This window comes from Puma concolor, chromosome E2 (assembly GCF_028749965.1).
Source record: "Puma concolor isolate L17-30 chromosome E2, mPumCon1.1.hap2, whole genome shotgun sequence".
In the NCBI taxonomy this organism is placed as follows: domain Eukaryota; kingdom Metazoa; phylum Chordata; class Mammalia; order Carnivora; family Felidae; genus Puma; species Puma concolor.
This window is the reverse complement of record NC_141681.1, coordinates 51,062,964-51,087,794: the sequence shown is the minus strand read 5'-3', so window position 1 is coordinate 51,087,794 and position 24,831 is coordinate 51,062,964. Positions and strand designations below refer to the sequence as shown.

The following is a 24,831-nucleotide window of genomic DNA, read 5'->3' as shown; positions in this document are numbered from 1 at the left end:
CGGTCAACTGACTGAGCCACCCGGGCGCCCCAGGATGCTCAGTTTTCTTATCCAGCATTTCCTACTTTTGACAACACTCTCCACTTGTGCCCCTACCCAGGGACAGGGAGGGGGGGATGTGGGGAGAGGATTTTGCTTGTTCTTGGCTCATACTTTTCACGGTGGCCCAACTCGTCCAGCCCTCCGTGTGGTCACAGGCTCCCTCCTCGTCGTGCAAGCTTTGTTTCGCCAAATGTCGTCTAAATCTTTGACCTTATGGTTTAAAGCTTAGGGTTAGAGATATCCATTGGTATTAGACCGGCTGCCAGGAAAAACGGGGCTAAAACAACAGTGACGTAAGACAAAGGTGTGTTTCTTCCTTGGTGCACAGAGAATCCAGACACGTTTAAGGCAGGGCCAGTTGGAATGGCTTCCCGCAGTCTCCAGGCACCCACTTTTCAGTGGCGTGTCGGTCACCCGGAGATCTCTGGTTTGTGCTGTTTTCCACTTTCCATGGTGAGCGTGCTGTGGCCAGGCTCACCGAGCACACACTTGTAACGGCCACAGACCTCGCCATCGTGGATGAGATAAATAGTAAATATTCACACTGGTCACTATTTAACGACACGATGCGGTTACATGGTATACAGCAGAACAGTGACGGGACCGCGTTCAACCAGGGGACTGAATTTGTAACAGGGGTGGTCAGGAGGTCTCTTTGAGGACATGTGCGCCGTTTATTTTTGTGGGTTGGGAGGGCCATGACGGTAATTCTCAGCTGTCCCGAAGGGCGAGCCAGCAGCCTTGCCACAGCCTTGGCCAGAGGACAGCTGGCCCCCGGCCGGCGAAGGCGGTGGCTGTGGTGTCACCGCTGAGACCTCGCCAAATTGGGAGCTGCAGGAACCAGCTTCCTCCCTGTCACCACCCAGGCCGGAAAAATAACTCATTTCTCCTTTGACAGGAGGGAACAGGGAGGAGAGAAGGGCCAGAGCAGGATGATTCAGGCAGGAAAGGAGCTGTTTAGATATCAGGGGTTTCTAGGTTTCTCAGCAAATCTGAGCCTTTGCACAGACCAGGGTGGGGACCCCAGAGGCAGTGATCTACACATACGGGTGTTGGGGGATTTATTTATTTTTAACAAATAGGGGCATGGGTTTGGGAATGGAGTAGACTTGAGTCGGCATCACGCATGGCTGTGGAACCTGGGGCAAGTCACTTGCCGTCTCTGAGCCTCGCTCTTATCCTCTGTACGCAAGCACAGTGACGACTGCCTGACACAGGAGGGGACGGGGCTTATGAAAGAAGGGGGAGGGGGCTCTGGCCCCGAGGAGGGAGCGACAGGAAAGGGGGGTGCTTGGAAACAGGGGTCTCAGAGCCAGGCAGCCAGCCTGGCGTGGGCAACACCTCTACCCTGTGCTGCCCTTGTGGCCCTGGGCAAGTCACTCACCGTCTCTCCGAGCCTCCCCTGCTCTTTCAGGAAAACGGAGGTGGGCTCTGCTTTCCTGTGGACACGGTGAGGATGACATGGCTCATGAGTCACCTACGGCACAGAGTGTAGTGACAGCTACGCAGACAACCCTCCACAGACAGTATTCGAACTCACGTCCGTTCCTCTTCTTGCTAAGCATCACGATGCGGTAGGTGGCTTCGTGCTGGTCACAGAAGCACTAATGCTCCTCGGGTGTTAGATGCATCCGCACATCAGCGTCCTCCAACAGCTCAAAATCAAAGGGTCGATCTTGTTTATAATTCAGCCACGGATTCCCCGGGGGGGGGGGGGGGGGCTGTGGCCACCGCCCCCACTTCGCTGCATTTCAGATGTTTTTCTTTTATGAAAAGGAGCAAAAATCAGCTCCGTGTGTAGACGACGTTTTGGGGTGCCTACCTACCTCCCCCCTTCTTGGGGCAACTGACGCGGCCGGGCCCTTGAGCTCTGCTTGTATGAAGCATCCAGGCCCCCCCCACCCCGCCCGCCACAGGAAGGGGCGCAAGGTTGACACGTGACCCGAGTGAGCCAATCAGATGCCTTCTCCAGGGGCTTCGGAAACAAGGCAAAGGGATTCTGTGGATTTGGAAGCTATGGGATTGTGTCTTCCGCCATGTGGATGGGGAAGCATTGAGAACCCATCTGCAGACACAGAGAGAGAACTAGGAGTCTAATGTACCCGGAGAAGAGGATTACAAGGGGTGAGAGCTGGGGGCCGAGAAGGTTCCAGCAACATTCCTGCTTTCTCTCTTTTTTTTTTTTTTTTTTTTTAATTTTTTTTCAACGTTTATTTATTTTTGGGACAGAGAGAGACAGAGCATGAACGGGGGAGGGGCAGAGAGAGAGGGAGACACAGAATCGGAAACAGGCTCCAGGCTCTGAGCCATCAGCCCGGAGCCTGACGCGGGGCTCGAACTCACGGACCGCGAGATCGTGACCTGGCTGAAGTCGGACACTTAACCGACTGCGCCACCCAGGCGCCCCCTCTCTTTTTTTTTTAAATGTTTGTTTATTTATTTATTTATAAAAAGTTTTTAATGTTTTTATTTATTTTTGAGATAGATTCAGAGCATAAGCAGGGGAGGGGTAGAGAGAGAGGGAGACACAGAATCTGAAGCAGGCTCCAGGCTCTGAGCTGTCAGCGCAGAGCCTGACATGGGGCTCGAACCCATGAGCCTTGAGATCATGACCTGAGCTGAAGTTGGATGCTTAACCGACTGAGCCACCCAGGCGCCCCAATGTTTATTTATTTTTGAGAGACAGAGGCAGAGGATGAGTGGGGGAGGGGCAGACACACACACACACACACACACACACACACACACACACACACACAGAATCCGAAGCAGGCTCCGAGCTGTCAGCACAGAGCCCAACACGGGGCTCGAACTCACAAACCGCGAGATCATGACCTGAGCGGTTAACCGACCGAGCCACCCCGGTGCCCCAAGGATGTGCCATTCTTCATTTCGGGCATAAGAGGCATTGCGCCTCTGTCTCCCTCCTGGAATCCTGCCTCTGGCATGTGAACAAGCTTGGGTCTGCCTGCTACAGGATGATAGATGATGTGGAGGACAGGTTAGTTGTCCCAGACGACCGTCCTAGTGCAGATAGCCCCTGGGTAACTGCCACCTCATCACAGAAGTGGGAGTGGGCCCAGCAGAGACCAGAAGACCCGCCCAGCTGAGCCCAGCCCAAACTGATAACCCTCAACATTGTAAGCTAAACCCATGGCTGTTGTTTCAAGCCATTAAATTTCAGCAGGGGGGGGGGGGGGAGTAGTTTGTTACACAGCAAGTGCTAACTGTTACACCCTTGGATTTTTTGTGTGTGTGTGTGTGTGTGGACATCTTGGATCCTTATAGTAAATTCGTCCTTTTGTTTTTATTGAGCCACTTAAGTGAGTATCTTTCGCTGACAGCCCACGAATTTTAGGAAATACAGGCTACTTGTGTAGGTGGCTTCCCGGGGGTTGGTGAGCTGGGCAGATGGGAGGCTGGTAATTGCAGAGAGGGGAGAAAAGCGGTCCCCGGGACTCTCAACGAGACGAGAACATCCCACGGGCAAATGGTCAGGAGGGAGGGGGTCTCTCTGGAGCCCCCGGTAACTTCCTCTTTTCCCCAGCCGCGGGATGCTCTTGCCGCCTTCCTGGCATCACCTCTTAGGCTGACAGACAGGTGCCCACTTTAGCAGCACATCCGCAGTCTTCGTCGGTGAATCCTACGACGTAGAGCGAGAAGTCGTCACCGTCATCGCCATCAGCGTGGCTGACGTTTATTGAAGGTTTACCACGCACCAGGCACGATTTGCAGCGCTTTGGTCCTCCTGCCTCGTGTAATCCACACACTCCCCCTCTGAGGTAGGTATTACCACTGTCCTTGTTGTACAGAGGTGGTTAAAGGACCCGCTCAAAGTTCCGCAAGCTAGCGGACGAATGGCAGAGCTGGGATGCACCCAAGTAGCCTGGCTTTGGGGCCCGCGGCCTTAGCGACAAGCGGCAGGGGTCTCTCTTGCCCTTGGTGGGTGCGGTCGACGTGTGTGGGGCTTCCCCTCAGTCCATACCCCTCTTTTCCGAGGACTGCCCCTCCCCACCGAGAGGGTCAGGACAGCCATGCTTGTCCTCACGACCTCATCTCTAAGGCTGAAGCTGTTTTGGAAGAAGCTGGTTCCTTCTGGCTGGCGTCAGCAGTGGTTTGCCATCATAGGTCTGGGCCAAAATGGTAGGGGGACGGGAAGTGACTCCTCCCGCCCACTCACGGGGGCGGGGACAGGTTCTGTCATCCTTCCCCTCTAAGAACGTGGTTTTGGATTTGGATCTGGGTTTGGTTCAGAGTCAGCCATCTGTCAGCTGTGCGTCCTTGGGCCAGCTGAGGAGTTTCTCTGAGCTTTGGTTTACTCATTTGGAAAATGAGGCCAAGAATGTACCCATCCCTCAGAGTAGCTGGGACTTGAAGGCTCCCGGGGCTTACGCAGCATGAGCTGACGGATGAGCGTGATGCAGGGGTTCAGGGAGCAGCCTGGCCCTCCCCCACCCCTGCCTGGGACTCGCCGACTGGAGACCTGGCCCCAGCCTCTCCCAGCTGATCCACAAGGCCTTTGCAAACCACGTCAGCTCGCAGCGCACAAGCTACAGAGGCTGTACTGTTGTGGCGGAAAAAGAGGCCGTGTAGGGTAGGGCGAGAACTAGGAGTGAGGCAGGGTTCTGGGTTCGAACCCCTCCTCTCCGGCTGCGGGGTCTGGGCCCAGCCACTCCTCCCCGAGCCTGGGTTTCCTCTTTGACACACACAAGGTCTTCTTTCCTATCCGCGACCCCCAACCCCATCCGCCGAGCTCTTGTGGAAATGAAATAGAATCATGCTTAGCAAGCACATAACCGTAAGATATTACAGTATTGGGATCATAGCTAACACATCTAGGATTAGAATGCAAGTCAGACGTAAGTCAGATCCTGTCCCTCTCTGCTCGAGACCCTCCATTGCTCTCAGGTCACTAAGAACAAAAGCCAAGTCCTTGCCAGACATCCCCTGAGCCCTCCCTCCTTTGCTCAGTGTCTTTGCTCAGATGTCAGTTTCTCAGGGAGGCCTTCACTTAGTTCAACTGCACCCCCTCCCCACCCTGGCCTCGCCTCCTGGCCTTACCAAGGCAGACCAGCTCCAGAATCGTCTTCTGTCTCTTTGTTCCCTGGGGGTCACACCTCGGGCGGGTGCATCAGGGCTCAGAATCCTGAGTCTAAAGCTTCTTGGGACGAGGCTATCGGTTGGGCTTCTGTCTGGCTGCAGAGTGAGCTCTGTGTCTCGTGGGGGGCCGAGTGGACATCAGGAGGCGGACGGGGGTGAGGACAGGACATACCTTAGGCTCTGGACGATGGCGAAGCCCACACCTCCTATCAGCATCATCGCCCCCACATTTGCAGCCACCAGGAGGGCGACGGCAGCTCCCCCTGACACGGACAGAACGGGGTCTGGCTCGATGGGCTCAGCGTCTGTGGGTTCCACGTTGTCTTCTGGGGACCAAGAAGGGGTGAGACTGCACACCCCTGCCTCCCACCATGTCACCCCCTGAGTGTGTCTTCAGTCTGCCCCCTCCTCCCCACCCTCCGGTCTCCACCCTGGCCTCCCTCTGGCTCTTCTGCCCCTGTCCCTCCCCTCCCCCCGACCTCCCGGCCACACGGGGGCCAGAGGGTCTGTGGAAAGCTCAAATGTGTCCCTGTTCCTCCCCTGCTCAGAACCTTGCTGTGGCTTCCCAGGGAGCAAGCGTCTCTCATTTTGGCCTTCGAGGCCGTGCCAGCTGGCGAACCTCATCTCTCTCTCCCCTCCACCTTTATAACCCGGTCTCATTGGACTCTGCCCAATTTTCCGAGCTCACCTCTTTCTCCTACTTCCAGGCCTTTGTGACCCTAGAATGCTGGTCCACCCACCCACCACCTTGGCCTGGATGATTCCTATGTATCCTAGTACCAGCTCAGTTGTCCCCTCCTCCAGGAAGCCCTCCCTGACCCCCTGGCTGGATCAGGTGCCCCCTTGGGTCCCACATCCCTTGGCTCCCCCACCCCAGCCTTGCCTACTCTGGTCACTACTGTCTGTGGACAGGGCTGCCTCCCACTGGTCTGTCCCCTCCTCCCCCCCACCTCCCCGCGCTCAAACATTACTGTCTGGGGAAAGGGCCAGGGCTGTCTCCATCACCAGAATGTCCCCAGCACCACCCAGCACGGGCCAGTCACATAGTAGGCGGGCCAATAAACATCTCCTGAAAAGCTGATGAATGACTAAGGGGGTCTTGGAAGTGCCATCATTCTCAGTGAGCATAGCAGAGTCACCGGCTGCTCTAAGATTTAAACTTTTTTTCTCCCAACGAATCACCCCAAAACCAAATCCTGAAGCTCCTACTGGACCCTGGGAAGTTGGGAAGGAAGAGGTGGCTGGGACCCCGCCAAGCCAGGCTTTCCAGCCCCCGCCCTTTCCGTGCTCTGGACCTTTGCTCATGTGGATCCTGATGCCTAAGTGCCTAAGTACCTTCCCTGCTCCTCTGCTGACCAGGTCCTCTGTTTCACTCTCGCTCACCCGGAGCCACGTGTCCTCCGTGCATAAATACATGAAAAAGAATGTTCACGAGGATCACGGCTATTTAAAGCACCTGCTTTTTTTTTTTTTTTTTCTTTTTAAAGTGGGCTACGCCCCCAGCTTGGGGCTTGAACTCATGACTCTTAAGATCAGGAGTCACATGCTCCACCGACTGAGTTGGCCAGGCGCTAAACCACCTGTCTCTAACAGATGTTCTGTTGGTCTCGTTCACATGTTATTTCTGGCCCTGAAAACAGTCTTGCAGACAGTTACAAGTCACCCCGTCATACACAGGAGCAAAGGGAGACCTGCCCGGGGGATGGGGGTCCACGTATGGTAACAGTCACGAAATTAATAACATGGACAACGCTAGTTGTAGCAATGATATTAGCTCGTGTTTACTGAGCGCCCGCTGTTATTTTGGGCTGTTCACCTGTGTCCTCGCTGAAAGCTCACAAGTACGCTTTGGGGCGGGCACTAGCGTTTTCTCAATTTGCAGACGAGGACCCTGAGGCCCAGAGAAGTCAAGGCACTGGTTCAGAGTCACACAGCTGGAAGAGGGGGAGCCAGAATCCAAATGCCAAAGCCCCCGCTCGGGACCACTCATCGTCACCTGCATTTTGTCACAGGTGTGTGCTCAGACTCCGAGAGGCCAGGCTCACACAGCCAGCAAAGAGTCGGAGTCGGGACCCAGACGGCTGGCTCCAGATCCTGAGCTGAGCTTTTGCTAAGAGCTCATCTCTTTCTTCTGTAAAATGGGCTAATGATCCCCACTCTGCCGGGCAAGATGGGGGGACAGGATGACACCTTGGCTATGAAGGGTCTCCGAGTGGACTGCTCTGTGGTTGGCTCCAGGGAGCCAGGACAGCTGGCCACAGACCAGCAAGGGTGCAGAAGTCTGGGGTGGGGATGGGGGGGAGGGGGGGGACTCACGTGGCAGTGAGATCGTCACAGGATTGGAGGGATACTCTCCCTGGCTGTTCTTGGCTGTGCACACATAGGTGCCCAGATGCCCCCAGGACAACCTCCGGATGATCAGCATATTCCCGGTGTCGTAGGGCTCCCCGTCGAGGGTCCAGTGCAGCACGGGTGTGGGGGTGATGTAAGAGGCCAAACACTCCAGGATCACTGAGTAGTTGAGGTCACTCTGGATAACGCCCTGGACGGCACTGGGGAAGGTCAACAGCATCACCCCGCTGGAGCTGGCTGTGCAAACGGAGAGCAAGGCCACGTGGGTGGAGACCCCTCAGAGAGGCTGAGCATTTCTTTTGTCCACACAGAAGCATCCATTCATTCATTCATTCATTCATCCGTCAATACATGTGTTTGGAGTTCCTGATCTGTGCCCAGCGTCGCTCCAGACATAGGGAGTAGCAGACCTGTGGGTCCCCGCCCTCCAGCCCCTTGCCCTCACCACTTCCCACTGCCAGTAAGGCACCTGTTGCCCGAGCGCTTTCCCTGTGGCTGCCAGGGCCCGCTGTGCCCGAGGAGAAAGCAGGCCAAAGTGTTGGGAAATGGACATACCCGGGGGCAGCCGGTATATAAATATCCCAGCTCCCCCGCCCTCAGCTGGACCGGGGTGAGGCCGGGAGCCGGGAGGAGTGGCTGGATTCTGGATTCGTTTGAAAGCAGAGCCCACAGGATTTGCTGATGCCTTGGAGAGAGAGAGAGTGAGGAGTTGAGGAGGCCTCCAAGGCCTGGGGCCTGTGCCACTGGCTGCCGCGAATTCCTCTTTGCAGAGATGGGGCGCATGTGATCTTCACAATAGTTTTCTTTCCGTATTTTTTCCAGGTCAAAGACTCGAGGTCCAGGGGTTCTTAGGCCCAGGCTTCACGGTCAGAGAGAGAGAGGCACAGCTAGTGTCTGAACCCGGGAAATCTGATGTCGTGGTGAGTACTGGGAGCCTCCAGGCCGAGCTGCTTTCCAATATCAATGCGATATGATAAAGTGAAAAGAATGTCAGCTCAACCAAAGAACTCATGGAAGGCTTCCTGGAGGAGGTGGTGTCTGAGCTAAGCCTTGCAGGAGGAGAAAGAGCCCATCGGGTGTAGAGACAAGAATCAATGTAACGGCCGCCTGGGTGTGGCTCTTACCGGGAGCCAAGCACCATTCTTTTTTTTTTTTTTTTTAAATTGTTTAATGTTTATTCACTTTTTGAGAGAGAGAGAGAGACACAGAGGCTGAACAGGGGAGGGGCCGAGAGAGAGGGAGACACAGGCTCCAGGCTCCGAGCTCTCAGCACGGAGCCTGACGCGGGGCTCGAACTCATGAGCCGCGAGATCGTGACCTGAGCCGAGGTCGGACGCTTAACCAACCGACTGAGCCACCCGGGCGCCCCTGCCGTTACGCCATTGCTGGTGCCCAGCATCACCCAGGACAGAGAAGGCACTAAAAAGGGATCAGACGTGTGCGTAACAATCAGCATTGGTAAGTGTTTTGCTGAGTGGAAGGAAGTCCGAGCTTCTGTGTGAGGCCTTACAGGGCCCTGCACGGTCAGCCCCGTGGACCGCCCGCTCTCTCTGCCTCCCCCCTAGCCGCACCGAAAAGCCAGCGGCCTCACAGGGCCCATGCCCTCTACGTGGCTCGGCTCATGATTCCACAGGCTTTCCAGATCTCTCTTTACCCCTCCAGCCTTGCCCAGGCTGTTCTCGCTGCCTGAGAACTCGGTCCCTCTCGGGGCCCACTCACCTTTGCCTAGAAGCTGCTCTGTCGCACGCCTGCGTCCTCTGCCGGCTTCCAGCACTGTGTCCTCAGCTGTCACGTGTCTGATGATCGGGTCGCCTTGGGTGTCCCGCGTCTCCTGGCCGCTGGTGTGGCCGGGCCCCGGGAGGCCCTCGCGGGGGAAGAGCGTGGTTTCCGGCCGGGTCTTGTGCTCTCGGAACCAAGAAGTGGAGGGAGCGCCATTGAGGCTTCCGGGGACGGGCAGGGGGGCACAGGCTCCTGCGGTCAAGGGCTCTGGAGACGCAGAGGAGGGCGGCTCCAAGGAGACAGAGCAGGTGCAGGATGCGATCAGGATACCTTGGAGGAGGGGGGGAAGAGAGAGGAGAGAGCAGAGGGGGCAAATGGGACCAAGGGCGAGATGCTGCCCCAGCGGGTAACCCTTCCTGAGCTGGCGACAGTGAGTGTGGCACGCTGAGAGCTGATAACTGTGATGATGATAGGGACGATGTCGGAACGAAAGGGAACGTTCGCTGAGCGCCTCCTATATGCCAGATACTGTTCTGAGCGCCGAACACGTACTGTCTCACTTACTCCTTCCGTCGACCCCTGCAAAGCGCACATCACCCAGGGTAACCGTGCAGATCTGTTGTCTCCCCGTCTCTGCCCTGCTCTGCTCCCCGAGAGGCTGACTCCCCTGAGCTGCCTCATCGGGTCCCCTTGTCTTTTGCTTCCGGTTGGCCTCTGCCGGTGCGAGTGACGGCTCCCTCCCTGCTCCGTGGACGTGGGGCGGCTGTGTCCCTCCACTAAGGCTGCCGTTGTCGTGTGGCCCTGTCTATGCGCCACTCTCTTTGGGTCTTGGGGTCTGCTGGTCTTCTCGCGGCTTCTAGCACACGGGAGGTAACAGCTTCTGCTGTGGCCAGCCTCAGGGTGCTGCGCGATCCCAGGAGGGGTTGCCTCTACCCTGCTTCTATCTCCGCAGATCCTCCCTTTACTAACCTCCTCGCCCATTACTCCTTTTGAGAAGACCATCTTCCCGCCTCAACCCTGAGTAACACAACTGCCACACCCCGGGTAGGAGTGAGGAAATGGAAGCTCAGAGAACTGGAGACCATTGTCCAGGATGTCCTAGGTGGTACACAGCAGGGCTGTGATCCACAGGCAGTCAACAATCTTCTTTTTAAAAAAAAATTTTTTTTAATGTTTATTTTTTAATTTATTTTTTATTATTTTTTTTAACGTTTATTTATTTTTGAGACAGAGAGAGACAGAGCATGAACGGGGGAGGGGCAGAGAGAGAGGGAGACACAGAATCCGAAGCAGGCTCCGGGCTCCGAGCCGTCAGCACAGAGCCCGACGCGGGGCTCGAACTCACGGACCGCGAGATCACGACCTGAGCCGAAGTTGGACGCTTAACCGACTGAGCCACCCAGGCGCCCCTCAACATTCTTCTTTTTAATGTTCATTTATTTTTGAGAGAGAGAGAGGAAAAAGGGGGGGTAGGGTGAGAGAGAGAGGGAGACATACCGGGAAAAATTATTTGCAACGGATCTCACAGACCAAGAGCTCATTTCACTAATATATAAAAAGCTCTGAGATCTCAATAAGCGAAAATATCAGCAACCCAACAGAAGCTTATACAAAGGATGTGGGTGGGCAAATCCATAGGAAAGAAAATTCAAATGTCTCTTGACCTAGGGAAAATGTTCAGCCGTGCTCATAGTAAGAGAAACGCAAATTAAAACACACGGAGGTAACACTCTTCACCGATCAGGTTGGCAAAGATCCAAAAGGTCGATGATGTGGCATGTTGATGGGGCCGAGGGCAATGGGAAAGAACGTCTTATGCGTGGCTCATACAACCCCATGCGGAGGACATGGGCTTTTCAGATTGAAAATTCCCATATCCTTTGACCCTGAGATTAAAGATCAGGGAATGTGTTCTATGGATTAACCTTCCCCAGTATAAAATGACTTCTGGGCAGGGTCATTTGCCACATCTTAGTTTTAATGGCTAAAGATTGGAAATATCCAAGTGGGCGTCCATGGGGAACCGATTTAATAAATTATGCTCCATTCATACAGTGGAACAAGACAGCTGTACGAAAAGGTGGGGAAGGTCTCCGGAACGCCGTGAACTAAGAGGGAGAGATCGCCAAAGTAAGCAGTTAAGATAGAAAGGCAGGCGGCTGGACGGTTCTTACGGTACGCTAACTTGGTGTAAAAACGGGAGAAAAGTCAATCTGTAATATTTGCATTTCTTATAAACATATAAAGAAACTCTGGAGGGATGCACAAAGACAGTGGCTACCTGTGTGTGCCGGCAGGGGGGAGGGGGACCTTTTATATCCCTTTTATATATCTTTGAGATTTGAACCATGGGCGTGTATAAGCCATTCAACAAAATTAAGTAAAATTTGAATAAAGGAAATAAGAGAGCATAAACTATGTTCTCAGTAGTCTTTCTCACACACACACACACACACACACACACACACCCCAGAATGCAGGCTCCAAAACTGGACTGCCAGCATGGGGCACCTGGGTGGCTCAGTTGGTTAAGTGACTGACTTTGGCTCAGGTTATGATCTCATGGTTCGTGAGCTCGAGCCTCGCGTCGGGCCGTGTGCTGACGGCTCAGAGCCTGGAGCTGCTTTGGATTGTGTCTCCCTCTCTCTCTGTCCCTCCCCTGCTCATGCTCTGTCTCTCTCTGTCTCTCAAAAATAAATAAATGTTAAAAACAATTTTAAATTTTTTTTTCAACGTTTTTTATTTTATTTTTGGGACAGAGAGAGACAGAGCATGAACGGGGGAGGGGCAGAGAGAGAGAGGGAGACACAGAATCGGAAACAGGCTCCAGGCTCCGAGCCATCAGCCCAGAACCCGACGCGGGGCTGGAACTCACGCGAGATCACGCGAGATCACGCGAGATCACGCGAGATCGCGACCTGGCTGAAGTCGGACGCTTAACCGACTGCGCCACCCAGGCGCCCCTAAAAACAATTTTAAAAGACAGTATAATGAGTGGGAACCTTTTAAGGATCCGAAATGCCCCCTTACAGAATACAGGTGAAAACATCAGCTCTCTTCCTGAATAAGAGAGCTGATGGCAAGGGTTGGAACAACTCCTCGGGCAGCATCGTGGGAAACAAACAATGCTGTGCTCCGTAAGCAGCTGTGAGAGGTCAGCCGTCTGGGAGCAGTCGGCACAGTGCCAGGGCCCGGGGCCAGATTCTCCCAGCCATTTCCTCACGGGTCCCCTCAACAGCCCTGAGGTCAGCACTAGTCTGTTTTACCGGCAGGGAAACTGAGGCACCGTGAGCTTCGGTCTCAGACCCAAGGTCATAAGTGGCGAGCCGGGAGTTGTCCCACTATAGCGCCTTCTGGGTGGGTGATGGGCCTACTGCCCGCTTCGTACCTCCACTGATTTCATGTCTGAGTCGGCTGCTGGTAGGGCTTTTCTGTTCCCCTGCTTGTAAGCCTTCCATGGCTCCCCAGCGCCCTCAGGACACAGTGCTGATACCCTCGCCTGGCACCCTCCTACACCTCCGTGCCCCTGTCGCCATCTTCCCTCATTCTCTGCGTCAGAGAGACTGAACTCCGGGCAGTGGCTCAGGCCTCCGGGCCTTTGCACATGCTGGTCTCCCTTCCTAGAATGCTGTTCCCCCTAACTCTTTATCTAGCGGTGATTCCAGTTTCTGCTCAGGTACCCCTCTTCTGGAGCCTTCCCGACCCTCAGGCATGCTTGGTAATAGATACTACAGTGTCTGGGCAGGGACCTCAATAGATGGAGTGAGGCCTTGCTCTTTGCTGCAAAGTGACAGGAATAAAGTGTTCCACCCAAGGACCTAGGTGTCGCTTTTTCTTTCCTTCCTTCCTTCCTTCCTTCCTTCCTTCCTTCCTTCCTTCCTTCCTCCTTTCTGTTATTTTTTTTTTTTCAAGGTTTATTTATTTTTTTGGGACAGAGAGAGACAGAGCATGAACGGGGGAGGGCCAGAGAGAGAGGGAGACAGAGAATCGGAAACAGGCTCCAGGCTCTGAGCCATCAGCCCAGAGCCCGACGCGGGGCTCGAACTCCTGGACCGCGAGATCGTGACCTGGCTGAAGTCGGACGCTTAACCGACTGCGCCACCCAGGCACCCCGTCCTTTCTGTTATTTTTGAGAGAGAAAGATAGCACAAGTGGCGGAGGGGCAGAGAGAGGGAGAGAGAGACAATCTGTGTGGAGCCTGATGGGTGCTCGAACCCAGGAACCTTGAGATCATGACTTGGGCCAAAGTCAGATGCTTAACCTAAGGAGCCACCCAGGCCCCTCAGGGTGCTTTTCTATCTCTAGGGAAACAATTTGCATTCTTCTCCTTTTGCGAATCACATGGCACAGGGATGCGATTTGCATAACAGGTGCCCACATTTTTTCTGAGCTCTCATTTTGATTCTGACAGCTTTGGGAGGTCCTTCCCTGGCCACCCCCTCCCCAGCTTCAGGCCTGGGCCCTCGTCTTTGGAGACTCTCCCTGGGAGTGTCCTCTCCCTGTCCCCAACCCTTGGGTGAAGCCACCGTCTCTTTCGCACCTGTTAGAAGCAGCCTCTTCCAGGCAGGGCTGTGGCTGGGGCCGGCGTCCAGAAGACACCTCATGCCGCGTTCGGTCTGGCGGCCGCAGAGGGGAGGTCGCCCCGTCTGGAGTGCGGCCTCCCTAGACAGACAGGAGGTTAAGTTCTCAGCCTTGGCCCCGCCCCCGTCCTGGCCACAGCCCCGCCCCCTTCCCCCGGGCTCCCGCGTTGGGCTGGAAATTCACCTCCCAGATCCGTGCCCTGTGCCCTTCGCTAGCACTGGGTTAGTGGTGGTGGTGGGTGGGGAGCACGCAGGGGCAGGATTCTGGGAGAAGGGGCTCTGGGGCTTTGTTCCCCTCCCTCTCTGCGCACCCCCCCCCCCCAACCCTGGGAGAATGATGAAGATGAAGGGTGGGGCAGGATTGTCCCGCCTCTGTTACTTCACATCAGAGGAGAGAAATGGCTAAAGGTCATCAGGTAAGAGGTAGTGGGGGGGGGGGGGGGGGGGGGCTGTTGCTTGCCTCCTGACTTTGCTCCAGCCTCCGGGACCGTCAGCTCCAAGCCTCCACTTTTCTCCTGTCTGAAATGGGGATGTTGATCATCGAGGGGCCTCAGAGTCGGTGGGGCCAATGGACATCAGATACCCCGCAGAGTGCCTGGCATATAGTAGGTGTTCAATAAATCGGCAGTAGCTGTTACAATAATGCGAAGTATTGCTGTTGGTATCCAGGATGTCCTGGGGGCATGCTGGGAAGCCCTTTCTCAGGGCCTTGCTCATACTACATCTGGAATTTTGGCTTCTGGAAGGATAAGCCACAAAAGCTCCTTTCTCTCAAGTTTTTGACCCATTCTTTTCTTAATAATTGTATCACTCATACTAATAGCTGCTGTTTACTGAACACCTACCATATGCCGGGCCCTTTAAGGCTTCTTGTCTGCCTGAATCCTCATTAGCAACCTCGAGGGCTCAGTGTGAGCATCCTCACTTTCCAGGGGCGCACAGAGGCTAAGTAACCCACCCAGCCTGACACAGCTATTCAACATGGCGTCTGTCGGTTCTCGGACGGGGCCACCTCAGGGCCTTAGCACTAGCCGCTCCCTTTTCTTAGCGCCTTACACAGATCAGTTCAAGTCTGACTGTATCTTATTGTTCCCATCTCAAATCAAATATGAACCCCTCAAAAGGACCCTCCCACATGCCTGCTGCAAGTCTGGCCTCGCTTCTTGCCAGCAAGGCGCCCTGTTTTATTTTCTTTCCAGCATTTGCCCGCTCATTTATCTCCTGTCTCCCCTCTCCCACGCCTTCCGGGTCTAGAATGTCAGGAGGGTAGGGATTTTGTCTGAATTGTGCCTGGCTGTGTCCACAGCGTCTAGAACAGTGCCTGGGATATCATGGGTGCTCGCTAATTTTTTCTTTTTTGAGTGAATGAGCGAATGAGTGTAACGGGTGTGTTGGAATTTGAACTCAGATCTGACTCAGCAGCTCGTGCCTTTCCCTCCCCGAGAGGTCCAGATTCTACGCTGGGACAAAGTTTCACTCCCAGGTCTTTAAAAAGAGTCATTATCAGGTGACTTGGTTATATCTTTATGGGCGTTGGCCATACTGCCTTTTTTTTCATGGTTTTTGTGAAGGCCTGCTGGGGTGATTAGCCAGGCCAGGGGACTACCAATGTGTGATGAGCAAATATTTGCAACACAGTCAATAGCCATCTGTGGATGAGGAGCCTGTGGTTTCAGCTTGTCCAGCTTTCAGGGTAATAGCGCCTGGAGTTTCCTTTGAAAACCAGCCTTCTCCTGGTTCCGGGGAGAGGAAGCCCGGGTGTGGTCAATCAGAGCACTTCATTCTCCAACCACAGTGACTGGGGGAGGGCTGGACACGTGACTGAAGTGTAACCGACGAGGAAGAGAAGAAGGAGAAGGAGAAGACGACAACGGCAGAGGAGGAGGACGAGAAGAAGGAGAAGGTGGCAATTCACCTTTATGGAATTTCTCTCCCCAAAACCCAGTGCCCCAGTCTAAGTAGGAGAAACACTTAGCCAAACCTAAATTGAGGGACATTCTACAAAATAGCCTGCATTCCTTCCGGTGGCCACAGCCGAGAACTTGTTCGCAAAGGAGACTCAGGAGATGTGAGAACTAAATGCAGTGTGGGATCCGGGATCGGGGATCCGGGAACAGAAGAAGGACATTAGTGGAAACGTTGGTGAAATCTGAATAACGTCTAGAGTTAAAACAAACAAACAAACAAAAAAACAAGTCCCACTCGGAGGAGACGGTCATGACAATTTCCAGCATTTCCCGAGAACTTGACTCTGAGTGGGGCATAGTACGGGCAGGTGTCGCCACTCTCCCGGTACAGAGGAGGAAAGCGAGGCACAGAGAGTAGCCGACTTATCCAGGGCCGCGCAGCTCGTAGATGGCTGGGCAGACCCAGGCTCCGGGCTCTGGAGCCCATGATCTTAAACCTTATATACACCTTTGGGCCTCCTAACATCCATAGGTGTTAGATATTCTTTCCGTTTCTTTCCGAAACAGAGATACAACTGATGTGGTTAAATACTTTGTCCAAGGCCAGACTCTCCTAAGTCACACTCACCCCAAGCCGGTCTCACTTCCTCCCATCCTTGGACAGTGAGTTCCCTGAGACACAAAGATCCTGTTTTCCCGGCTTCTTGAACCCTTGTGACATCATTCGTCTCTCCTGTTGTGTGTTCTGTGTTGTGTGTGCCAAGAGGCCCCCCCCCCCGTCCTGCCAGGGGCTAGGGCTGGATGGTGGGGGGACGTCTTACTCCACATGTTTTGTGCTTCCGTGGAAGGACTGTTCAGAGGCAACCCGAGCTCCCTCCAGGGGGTTTGGAAATATCTGCCTACCTTTGGGTTGTCACAGGGCCTGAGGACAGAAGGGTGTTGACGCGTACCGGACTAAACAGCCTGCAAGAATATGCAGCACTGTCCTTTATGGCAGAGACTCGTGTCGCCTAAAATGCAGTAGAGCCCCAGTTAGAAACCTGGAGTTGGAATAAGGCTCCGGCTTTTGTCCTCCTGTCCCTGTTAGGCTGATGAGCCTGGGAGAGGAAACGGAGCTTTGTGTGGTTCGGACCCAATCCCTCCGTTTTTTATTTTATTTTATTTTTAAATGGTTATTTATTTTTGAGAGAGAGAGCACAAACAGGGGAGGGGCATAGAGAGAGAGGGAGACACAGAATCCGAAGCAGGCTCCAGGCTCTGAGCTGTCGGCACAGAGCCCGACGCGGGGCTTGAACCCACGAGCCGGGAGATCATGACCTGAGCCGAAGTCGGACGCTTAACTGATTTTAAGTCTCCCTTCCAGTTGCCGGTAGAAAAGAGGATGTCTTTTGCAGAGTATCTGCAGCTTTTCCTGCAAGGCAGGCAGGAAAGACCAGATACGGGTTTCCCCCTGGATGTCGGAGGCTGCAGACAAAATGTCTCAGGGGTTTTAGATTGTGGATTCATTCGCTCAAGCCTTCCTTCTTCCGATCTGCCTTTCCGTGCTACCGAGGCTGGGAAGCTAAAACCACGCTGCCTCACTTCCCTCGAAGCCAGGGCTCTGCCAGTCTGACCCACTGCATGAGATCCGGAAAGGGGAAGAGAAATGGTGGCCATGCTTCTGTTTCTGCCACGGATTTCGACAAGCACCGTCAGGTAGAGGCTGTGTCTTTTTCTGGGGCATCAGCAGGAACTGGCTTCGTGCATTTGGAGGGGCTCTTATCTGTGTGCATCTAGCAAGCGTGGTCTGGTTCTGGAGCCGACAACTCCGTAGTGGAGCAGAAATGTGAGTTCCCGCATTTCTATGCTGGGGGAGGTAGCAGCTCCTCCAGCGGGTCAGTTCTGTGGCTTCAGAACTGGGGGGAGGCACTGATGGAATTGGCTTCCTTTTCCTTCCCATCAGAGAGCACCCAGCTGTCTTCCCCTGGGGTGGGTCTGTCTCCTTGAGCCTCTCAGAGTGGGAACCAACCCAATCTGAAATCAGATGCACAAGAAGGTCGCAGCACCAGACCTAGTCTCCCAACATTTAGGAAGTACAGGTTGCGGGGGCATCTGGGGGGCCTCAGTCGGTCGAGCATCTGACTCTTGATTTCGGCTCAGATCGTGATCTGGGGGTTGTGGGATCTGAGCTGCACGTGGAGCCTGCTCAGGGTGCTCTCCCTCCTCCCCCTGCTCCTCCTCTGCTCTCTCTCTCTCTCTAAAATAAAAGAAAAAGAAAATAAGAGGCATTAGCCTTTCCCACGTGAAAGCAATTTTCTCACGTTCCTGTTTCTGTCACAGCCCACAGAAGGGTAGGAGGGAAACACTGGCGCGTCCCGCCCACAGCCACGGGGATGAGCCCTCCTGAAAGTGGGTCTTTTACCCCCAAACACGCCTTCGGTTGAGGTCACTGCAGCTTCGCCCCTCGTCCTCACGAAAACTCACGAGAGGCCCCGAGTCAGCGCTGTCTTGGTAAGCGGCCCCCCAACTGCTGACACACAGGCGTCCTCCTAACTTTGCAAGCCACGGATTTTCCGAGCGGTTTGTTACCCAGCGGTCGATGCACCCCGATACGAGGACACCGGGCAGATTCAACGAGGTGGTATAGACGTATTGGAGTAGGGGGCACACTTAATTTTAATGCTATCCGTTACTATTTAAATTTTTACTATGGTTTATCATACTCCGTCCCCCCTCCCCCGCAGAGATTTAAAGTCAGTCCCCTACATGTGCGCTTAGGCTGAACTGAGAGCCACGCGCCGGTCCTTGGGGGGTGGGAAACAACACCCAAATGGAAACGTAATGTGAGCTCTACGTGTTTTAAAATTTGCTAGCAGTGACGTTAAAAAGCAGAAAGAGGGGCGCCTGGGTGGCTTGGTCGGTTAAGCGTCCGACCTCGGCCCAGGTCGTGATCTCGCGGTCCGTGAGTTCGAGCCCCGCGTCGGGCTCTGGGCTGATGGCTCAGAGTCTGGAGCCTGCTTCCGATTCTGTGTCTCCCTCTCTCTCTGCCCCTCCCCTGTTCATGCTCTGTCTCTCTCTGTCTCAAAAATAAAAATAAACGTTAAAAATAATAATAAAAAAAAGCAGAAAGACAGGATAACAGGTTATTTTCACCTGTTTGGCACTGCTGACTTAATACTGATTTCAGGTGGCCGTCGTTTGGTGGCTTTGGATTAGTAGCTGTATTGAAACCAGATGTAACCAATATATATTGAATTGTGAGAATCCTTGAAAATTGTTCCTTGAAACTTGGGCATTATGAGCTATTCACTAAAGAGAAACGAGACGAGACTACAATATCCTTATATATCTGGAGAGTCACTGATTTTAGTGTTCCTTACCAAAAGTGGATTGCCTTGACACAGTTTTTTTTTAAGTTTTTACTTAAGTTCACGTTAGTTACCATACAGTGTCATGTTAGTTTCAGGTGTGCAATATAGTGATTCAACAATTCCACACATCACCTGGCACTGATCGTGACAAGTGCCCTCCTTAATCTCCATCACCAATCTCACCCATCCCCCCCCCTTCTGGTAACTGTCGGTTTTCTATAGTTGAGTCTGTTTCTTGTTTTGTCTCTTTCTTTTTATTTCCCTTTGCTAGTTGTTCTCTTAAGTTCCACATCGGAGTGAAATAGTATGGTATTTGTCTTTTTCTGACTTAGCATAATACTCTCTAGCTCCGTCCACGTGGTCGCAAATGGCAAGATTTCATTCTTTTTTATGGCTGACTTATCCTGCATATATGCATACTTATATTTATATATATATACACATATATATGTGTGTATATATACACATATATATAAATATATAAATATGAGTATATATATATATATTTTTTTTTAACTTGGAATTTATTGTGAAATGGGTTTCCATATATATATATGTGTATATTGTGAAATTTATTGTGAAATTGGTTTCCATATATATATGTATGTATACATATATATATAAATATATAAATATGAGTACATATATATTTTTATTTTTTTAACTTGGAACTTATTGTGAAATTGGTTTCCATGTATATATGTATATATACATATATATATAAATATATAAATATGAGTATATATATATATATTTGTTTTTATTTTTTTAACTTGGAATTTATTGTGAAATTGGTTTCCATACAACACCCAGTGCTCATCCCAACAGGTGCCCTCCTCAGTGCCCATCAGCCACCCTCCCCTCCCTTCCACCCCCTATCAACCTCAGTTTATTCTCAGTTTTTAAGAGTCTCTTATGGTTTGCCTCCCTCCCTCTCTTTTTTTTATATTTATATATATGTGTATATATATACGAACACACACACACCACATCATCTTCCCCCGCCTTTTCTAGGGTTAGAGTTAGGGTTAAGAGAAGGGTATTTGCCTGGCATCTGCAGTTTGAGCCCTCTCCAGTGCTCCGATGTACAAAACCTCAGACTTCTGCTGGGGTGAGCCTGCGCCCGGCAGGCATCCACCAAGATGAAGTAAGGAAGGGATTGGGGGCTCTAAATGCTTTTAAAATAGATATTCAATTGGTTCTTGTGTTTTTATCTCTACTCTCACACCATTTTCAGAACTATTACCAATTCATTTTTTTTGTTTTCAAGTTTATTTTGAGAGAGGGGAGTGCGGGAGGGGCAGAGACAGCGCATGTGAAGCAGGCTCTGAGTTGTCAGCGTGGAGCCGGATCCAGGGCTTGATCTCATCAACCACAAGATCATGACCTGAGCTGAAACCAAGTGTCGGCCGCTTAACTGACTGAGCCACCCAGGTGCCCCAGAAATATTACCAATTTTCAAATATTTGGGGTTTTCAGAATAACTAGGCTTCTCATATGTGTGTGTGTGTGTGTGTGTGTGTGTATTTTTTATCATTTGTTTAGGAACCCACTTTCTCAGATCTAGGGTGAGGGTTAGGGTGACTGGTATGTGCTTGATATAGTGCAGTTCAAAGACCTCTCCAGAGGGTTAGGGTTTAGGGCTTAGGGGGTAGATTGGGGTTACCATTAGGGTATGTGACACACTTCAGAAAAATGTACGGGTGCTCACAGAGATTCATACTCCTAGAGACTTCTAGCCTATGAGTCAATGCTAGAAAACAACAACTCCATTGACCGCTTCTTCCTTGAATTATTTTCTATTGTCCAGAGGAAACGGGTGACATCTTTTGCCTGGTATTTGAAGTCCTTTGTATTCTAACTTTTGTTGACCTTTCCATGGTGACTTTCTGCCAGGGTACGTGGAGGCGTGTGCTCCATATGTGGCCACCCCACAACCCCCCAATTATTTAGCAGGCAAAATCTACCTCAACTTCCTCTACCGCCCCTTTGATAAGGCTCCACTGACCCCCCCCCCCCCCAACCTCGGGCGCTGTATTTCTGCTTTCATGGTGCCCATCACGTTTAGTTGAGGGAATGCCTCCGCGGCCACTCTGGACGACCAAGAGTAAGGGTGCTGCTGTGTTCAGCCATGCATCCCAAAGCCCCAGGCAGGGACCCACAGGAAGCCCTGAGCACATATCTAATTGATTGGTATAAGCAGTGTATTATACATCAGAGAGCTAATTTTCACTCCTGGGTATCAGAATCATCAGAGCTTTGTGAACGTACAGGTAGCTGGGCTCCATACTAGACCCACTAAATCATCTTTCAAGGGTGGGTCTAAGGGTTGTGCATTTGGGGGGCAGAAGCCCCAAGGATGATTTTTTTTAATGTTTATTTTTGAAAGAGAGAATCAGAGAATGAGCAGGGGAGGGGCAGAGAGAAAGGGAGACACAGAATCCGAAACAGGCTCCAGGCGCTGAGCTGTCAGCACAGAGCCCGACGCGGGGCTCGAACTCACGAACCACAAGATCATGACCTGAGCCGAAGTCAGATGTCCAGCTGGCTGAGCCACCTGGACACCCCTCCACTGATGATTCTAAAGTGGTAATAATTGGGGCACCTGGGTGGCTCAGTCGTTAAGCATCCAGCTTCGGCTCAGATCATGATCTCACGGTTCATGGGTCTGAGCCCCACCTCGGGTTCTGTGCTGACAGCTCAGAGCCTGGAGCCTGCTTGGGATTCTGTGTCTCCCTCTCTCTCTGCCCCTTCCCCACTCATGCTGTTTCTCTCTGTCTCAAAAATAAGTAAAACATTAAAAAAGTAAATAATAAAGTGGACTGGGGTGCCTGGGTGGCTCAGTCGGTTAAGGTTCCGATTTCGGCTCAGGTCATGATCTCACGGTTCATGAGTTCGAGCCCCGTGTCGGGCTCTGTGCTGACTGCTCAGAGCCTGGAGCCTGCTTGGGATTCTGTGTCTCCTTCTCTCTCTGCCCCTCCTCTGCTCACACTCTCTCTCTCAAAAGTAAATAAATTAAAAACAAATCATGAAGTGGGAACAATGGAGTTTGTAAAAAGATCAGAGCAGACCGGAACTGCCAGGGAAAGTTGGTAGAAGGGCCACGTACCAAACTTTGAAGTTCGGGGAAAGACAGATAAAATTAAAAACAAAACAAAACAAAAAAACAGAGCTGAAGTACAGGCATAAACGTAAAGATGACAGTATGGAGACCAGTTTTTTGAAAAGGACAGGCCCTGATCACGGGGACTTTGAAAATCTGCGCACACTTGGGCAGTCAGCAGAGCCCGACAGTCTTAGAGACGGGCACATCGCCAAATCACGTTGTCATGGCAAGCGCATGCTCGGAAAGAGGGAAGCCTGCTTCTGAAAAAGAATGAGGAAAGCCTCGTTGGTAAGAGACTATTTCCGTGAAGGTCTTGCCTCAGAAATTTACGAATTGAATCATGGAGTTTTTACAACTAAAAATACATCTCGATCCTCTGTGCCGAAGTGGAATTCCGCAGAATACGAGTTCCCCCTCGAAAAAAAGAAACGGTTCCGTAGTTAAATAAATTTGGGATCAAAACCACAAAAGAAACAGGCGGACTTAATTTTAATAATCTGTTTTATTTAACGCGCTGTATCCCAAACATTGTCATTTCAATATATAGTCAACGTAAGGGGCGCCTGGGTGGCGCAGTCGGTTGAGCGTCCGACTTCAGCCAGGTCACGATCTCGCGGTCCGTGAGTTCGAGCCCCGCGTCGGGCTCTGGGCTGATGGCTCAGAGCCTGGAGCCTGTTTCCGATTCTGTGTCTCCCTCTCTCTCTGCCCCTCCCCCGTTCATGCTCTGTCTCTCTCTGTCCCAAAAATAAATAAACGTTGAAAAAAAAAATTTTTTTTAAAAATAAAAAAAAATTACTGAGATGCTTTACTTTCTTTTTAAGTTTGTTTGTTGATTGATTGAGGAAGAGAGTACAAGTAGGAGAGGGGCAGAGAGAAGAGAGAGAGAGAGAGAGAGAGAGAGAGAGATCTCTCTTTCATAATCTTTTACAAAGATGCCTTCCAAAAGGCAGTTCTCCTAGCCGTGCGCCTGCCTGATGCTTTAGGGACACCACGAGAGGGGCACAGCCCTGCCTTTGCCCCTGCTGTTCCCTTGGCCTGGAACACCCTTCCCCTTTTGTCTGGGTGTCCGAAAGCTACCTGATGATTTCCACTCTCTACCCCCCCCCCCCCCCCCCCACCAATTCCTCTTCCGTAGAGAACTGGTCAGACCACTAACAAATGTGGCCAAGGGACTGGTTAGTGCTCGTAGTCCCGGGAGTGCCCCACGGGTCAGGACACCCTCTGTTCTTCTCCCGGAAGCTCAGGCCCCCAGCTCGTCCTCCTATCCCTGTGTCTCCAGTCCATCCTCCCGTTGCCACCAGATTCTTCCTGTCGCTTGGCCGTGACCCTGTTACTGTAGCTGCGACGTGTCCAGCTTTTCTTATGATGCCGCCCCGTCCTGTGCCACCTCACCGCGCTCTTCTCCGGAAGCTGATGCGGGGACACACGCTCTCAATCTAGTTCTTATACTCCCTCTCTTCTCACCCCGTGAAGGGGTGGACTGGGATGGCCCTGCCTTGCAGAGCTCCATTGGATGTGCTCTGCGTGAGCCCTGGACGTTGCGGGTGAGGGCATGGGTGCTCATCCACGCAGGTTGGGGGGCTGGGCCTTCCATCTCTGGGGGGCTGCTGGAGATCGGGGCGCCACCTCACGTACAGCTCCTGGCGATCACGGGTAAACCCTCACTGTGGCTGCCACATGGTGAGACCGGATTATAGATTTAGTTGCCAGCTCCCAGCCAGTCAGGAAGGGACTTTGCCCCTGGGTGGGACTGGGGTGGTTTCTCAATCTCTCTCTCTCTCTCTCTCTCTCTCTCTCTCTCTCTCTCTCTCTCTCTCTCTCTCTCTCTCTCTCTCGGAACTGACAAGGCTGGCCTCTAGCAGAAGATTAACAAGACAGGAGAGAAGGACCTAGCAGGGGATCCTTGGCCTTGTGCGAGCTCCCCAGCTCTCACCTGCCCCAGGTGAGCTACATCCACTGGCCCACTGCTGGTGGTTTCTTTTTGGTGGAATCCGTTCTCCAAACAGCTGTCGGGAAACTTCTCAATTTAGAGGGCCTCAGGGGCTGACGGTTCCGGATGCCCTCCACCTCTGCAGAAGGAATACGGTTTTGGAAGAGAGTCCTCTGATATTCGTGCCCCGTCCTTCCTCAGTAACACAAATTGTAACTGGACACGTTTGGAGCCCAGCAAGAAGGACGTTGTCTGTGTTCCGCTGAGCTGTGGCCCTGTGATTACATTTTGACCAATAGAAGTAAAAGTGGTGTATGGGACTTCCAGGCGTTGCCCTTAAAAAACAGTTTTCCCAACCCCTTCTTCCTTTTCACTACTGACTGGAATGTAGATATGATGGCTGGAGCTCCAGCAGCCATCTTGGGCCACGAGTTATATACTGAAGATGATAGCAATAGTATGAAAGGAGGCTGGGTCCCCGCGATTATGAAGTGTCACATTAGCCCTGGGCACCCTATCTCCAGACCCCATTTATGTAAAAGCGAATTAAATTTCTGTCTGGTCTAGGCTATCTGACTTGGGGGTTTTCTGGTATTTACAGCTGAGTCTAGTCATGACAAAGCACTCTGTCAGGAGGGGCAGTCCAGGCTGCATCCTGTCAAGGCAGGTCTCTGGAGATTCTCTTGGGTCCACAGGGCGGGAAGCCAACTTGAAGTAGTTTAAGGAAACAGAGAAATTTGCTCAG

At 52.4% G+C, this 24,831-nt stretch overlaps 2 protein-coding genes across 2 annotated transcripts in view; one reads left to right on the top strand and one right to left on the bottom strand.

The window, feature by feature from the left end:
* Positions 1-3,330: 3,330 nt before the first annotated feature.
* IGSF23 (immunoglobulin superfamily member 23) lies at positions 3,331-13,900 on the bottom strand. Its single transcript, XM_086690042.1, has 5 exons — positions 13,754-13,900; positions 9,214-9,543; positions 7,459-7,731; positions 5,315-5,468; positions 3,331-3,685 (listed from the first exon to the last, which is right to left on the bottom strand). Exons 1-5 carry the CDS (start codon positions 13,815-13,817, stop codon positions 3,652-3,654), a joined length of 855 nt encoding a protein of 284 aa, XP_086546168.1. The 5' UTR covers positions 13,818-13,900; the 3' UTR covers positions 3,331-3,651.
* Positions 13,876-24,831, top strand: part of CEACAM20 (CEA cell adhesion molecule 20) — a 69,719-nt gene continuing 58,763 nt past the window's right edge. Inside the window, exon 1 of the mRNA XM_086690041.1 lies at positions 13,876-14,209. Within this exon, the coding sequence (XP_086546167.1) occupies positions 14,192-14,209 (18 nt within the window). The 5' untranslated portion in view covers positions 13,876-14,191. The remainder of the gene's footprint in view (positions 14,210-24,831) is intronic.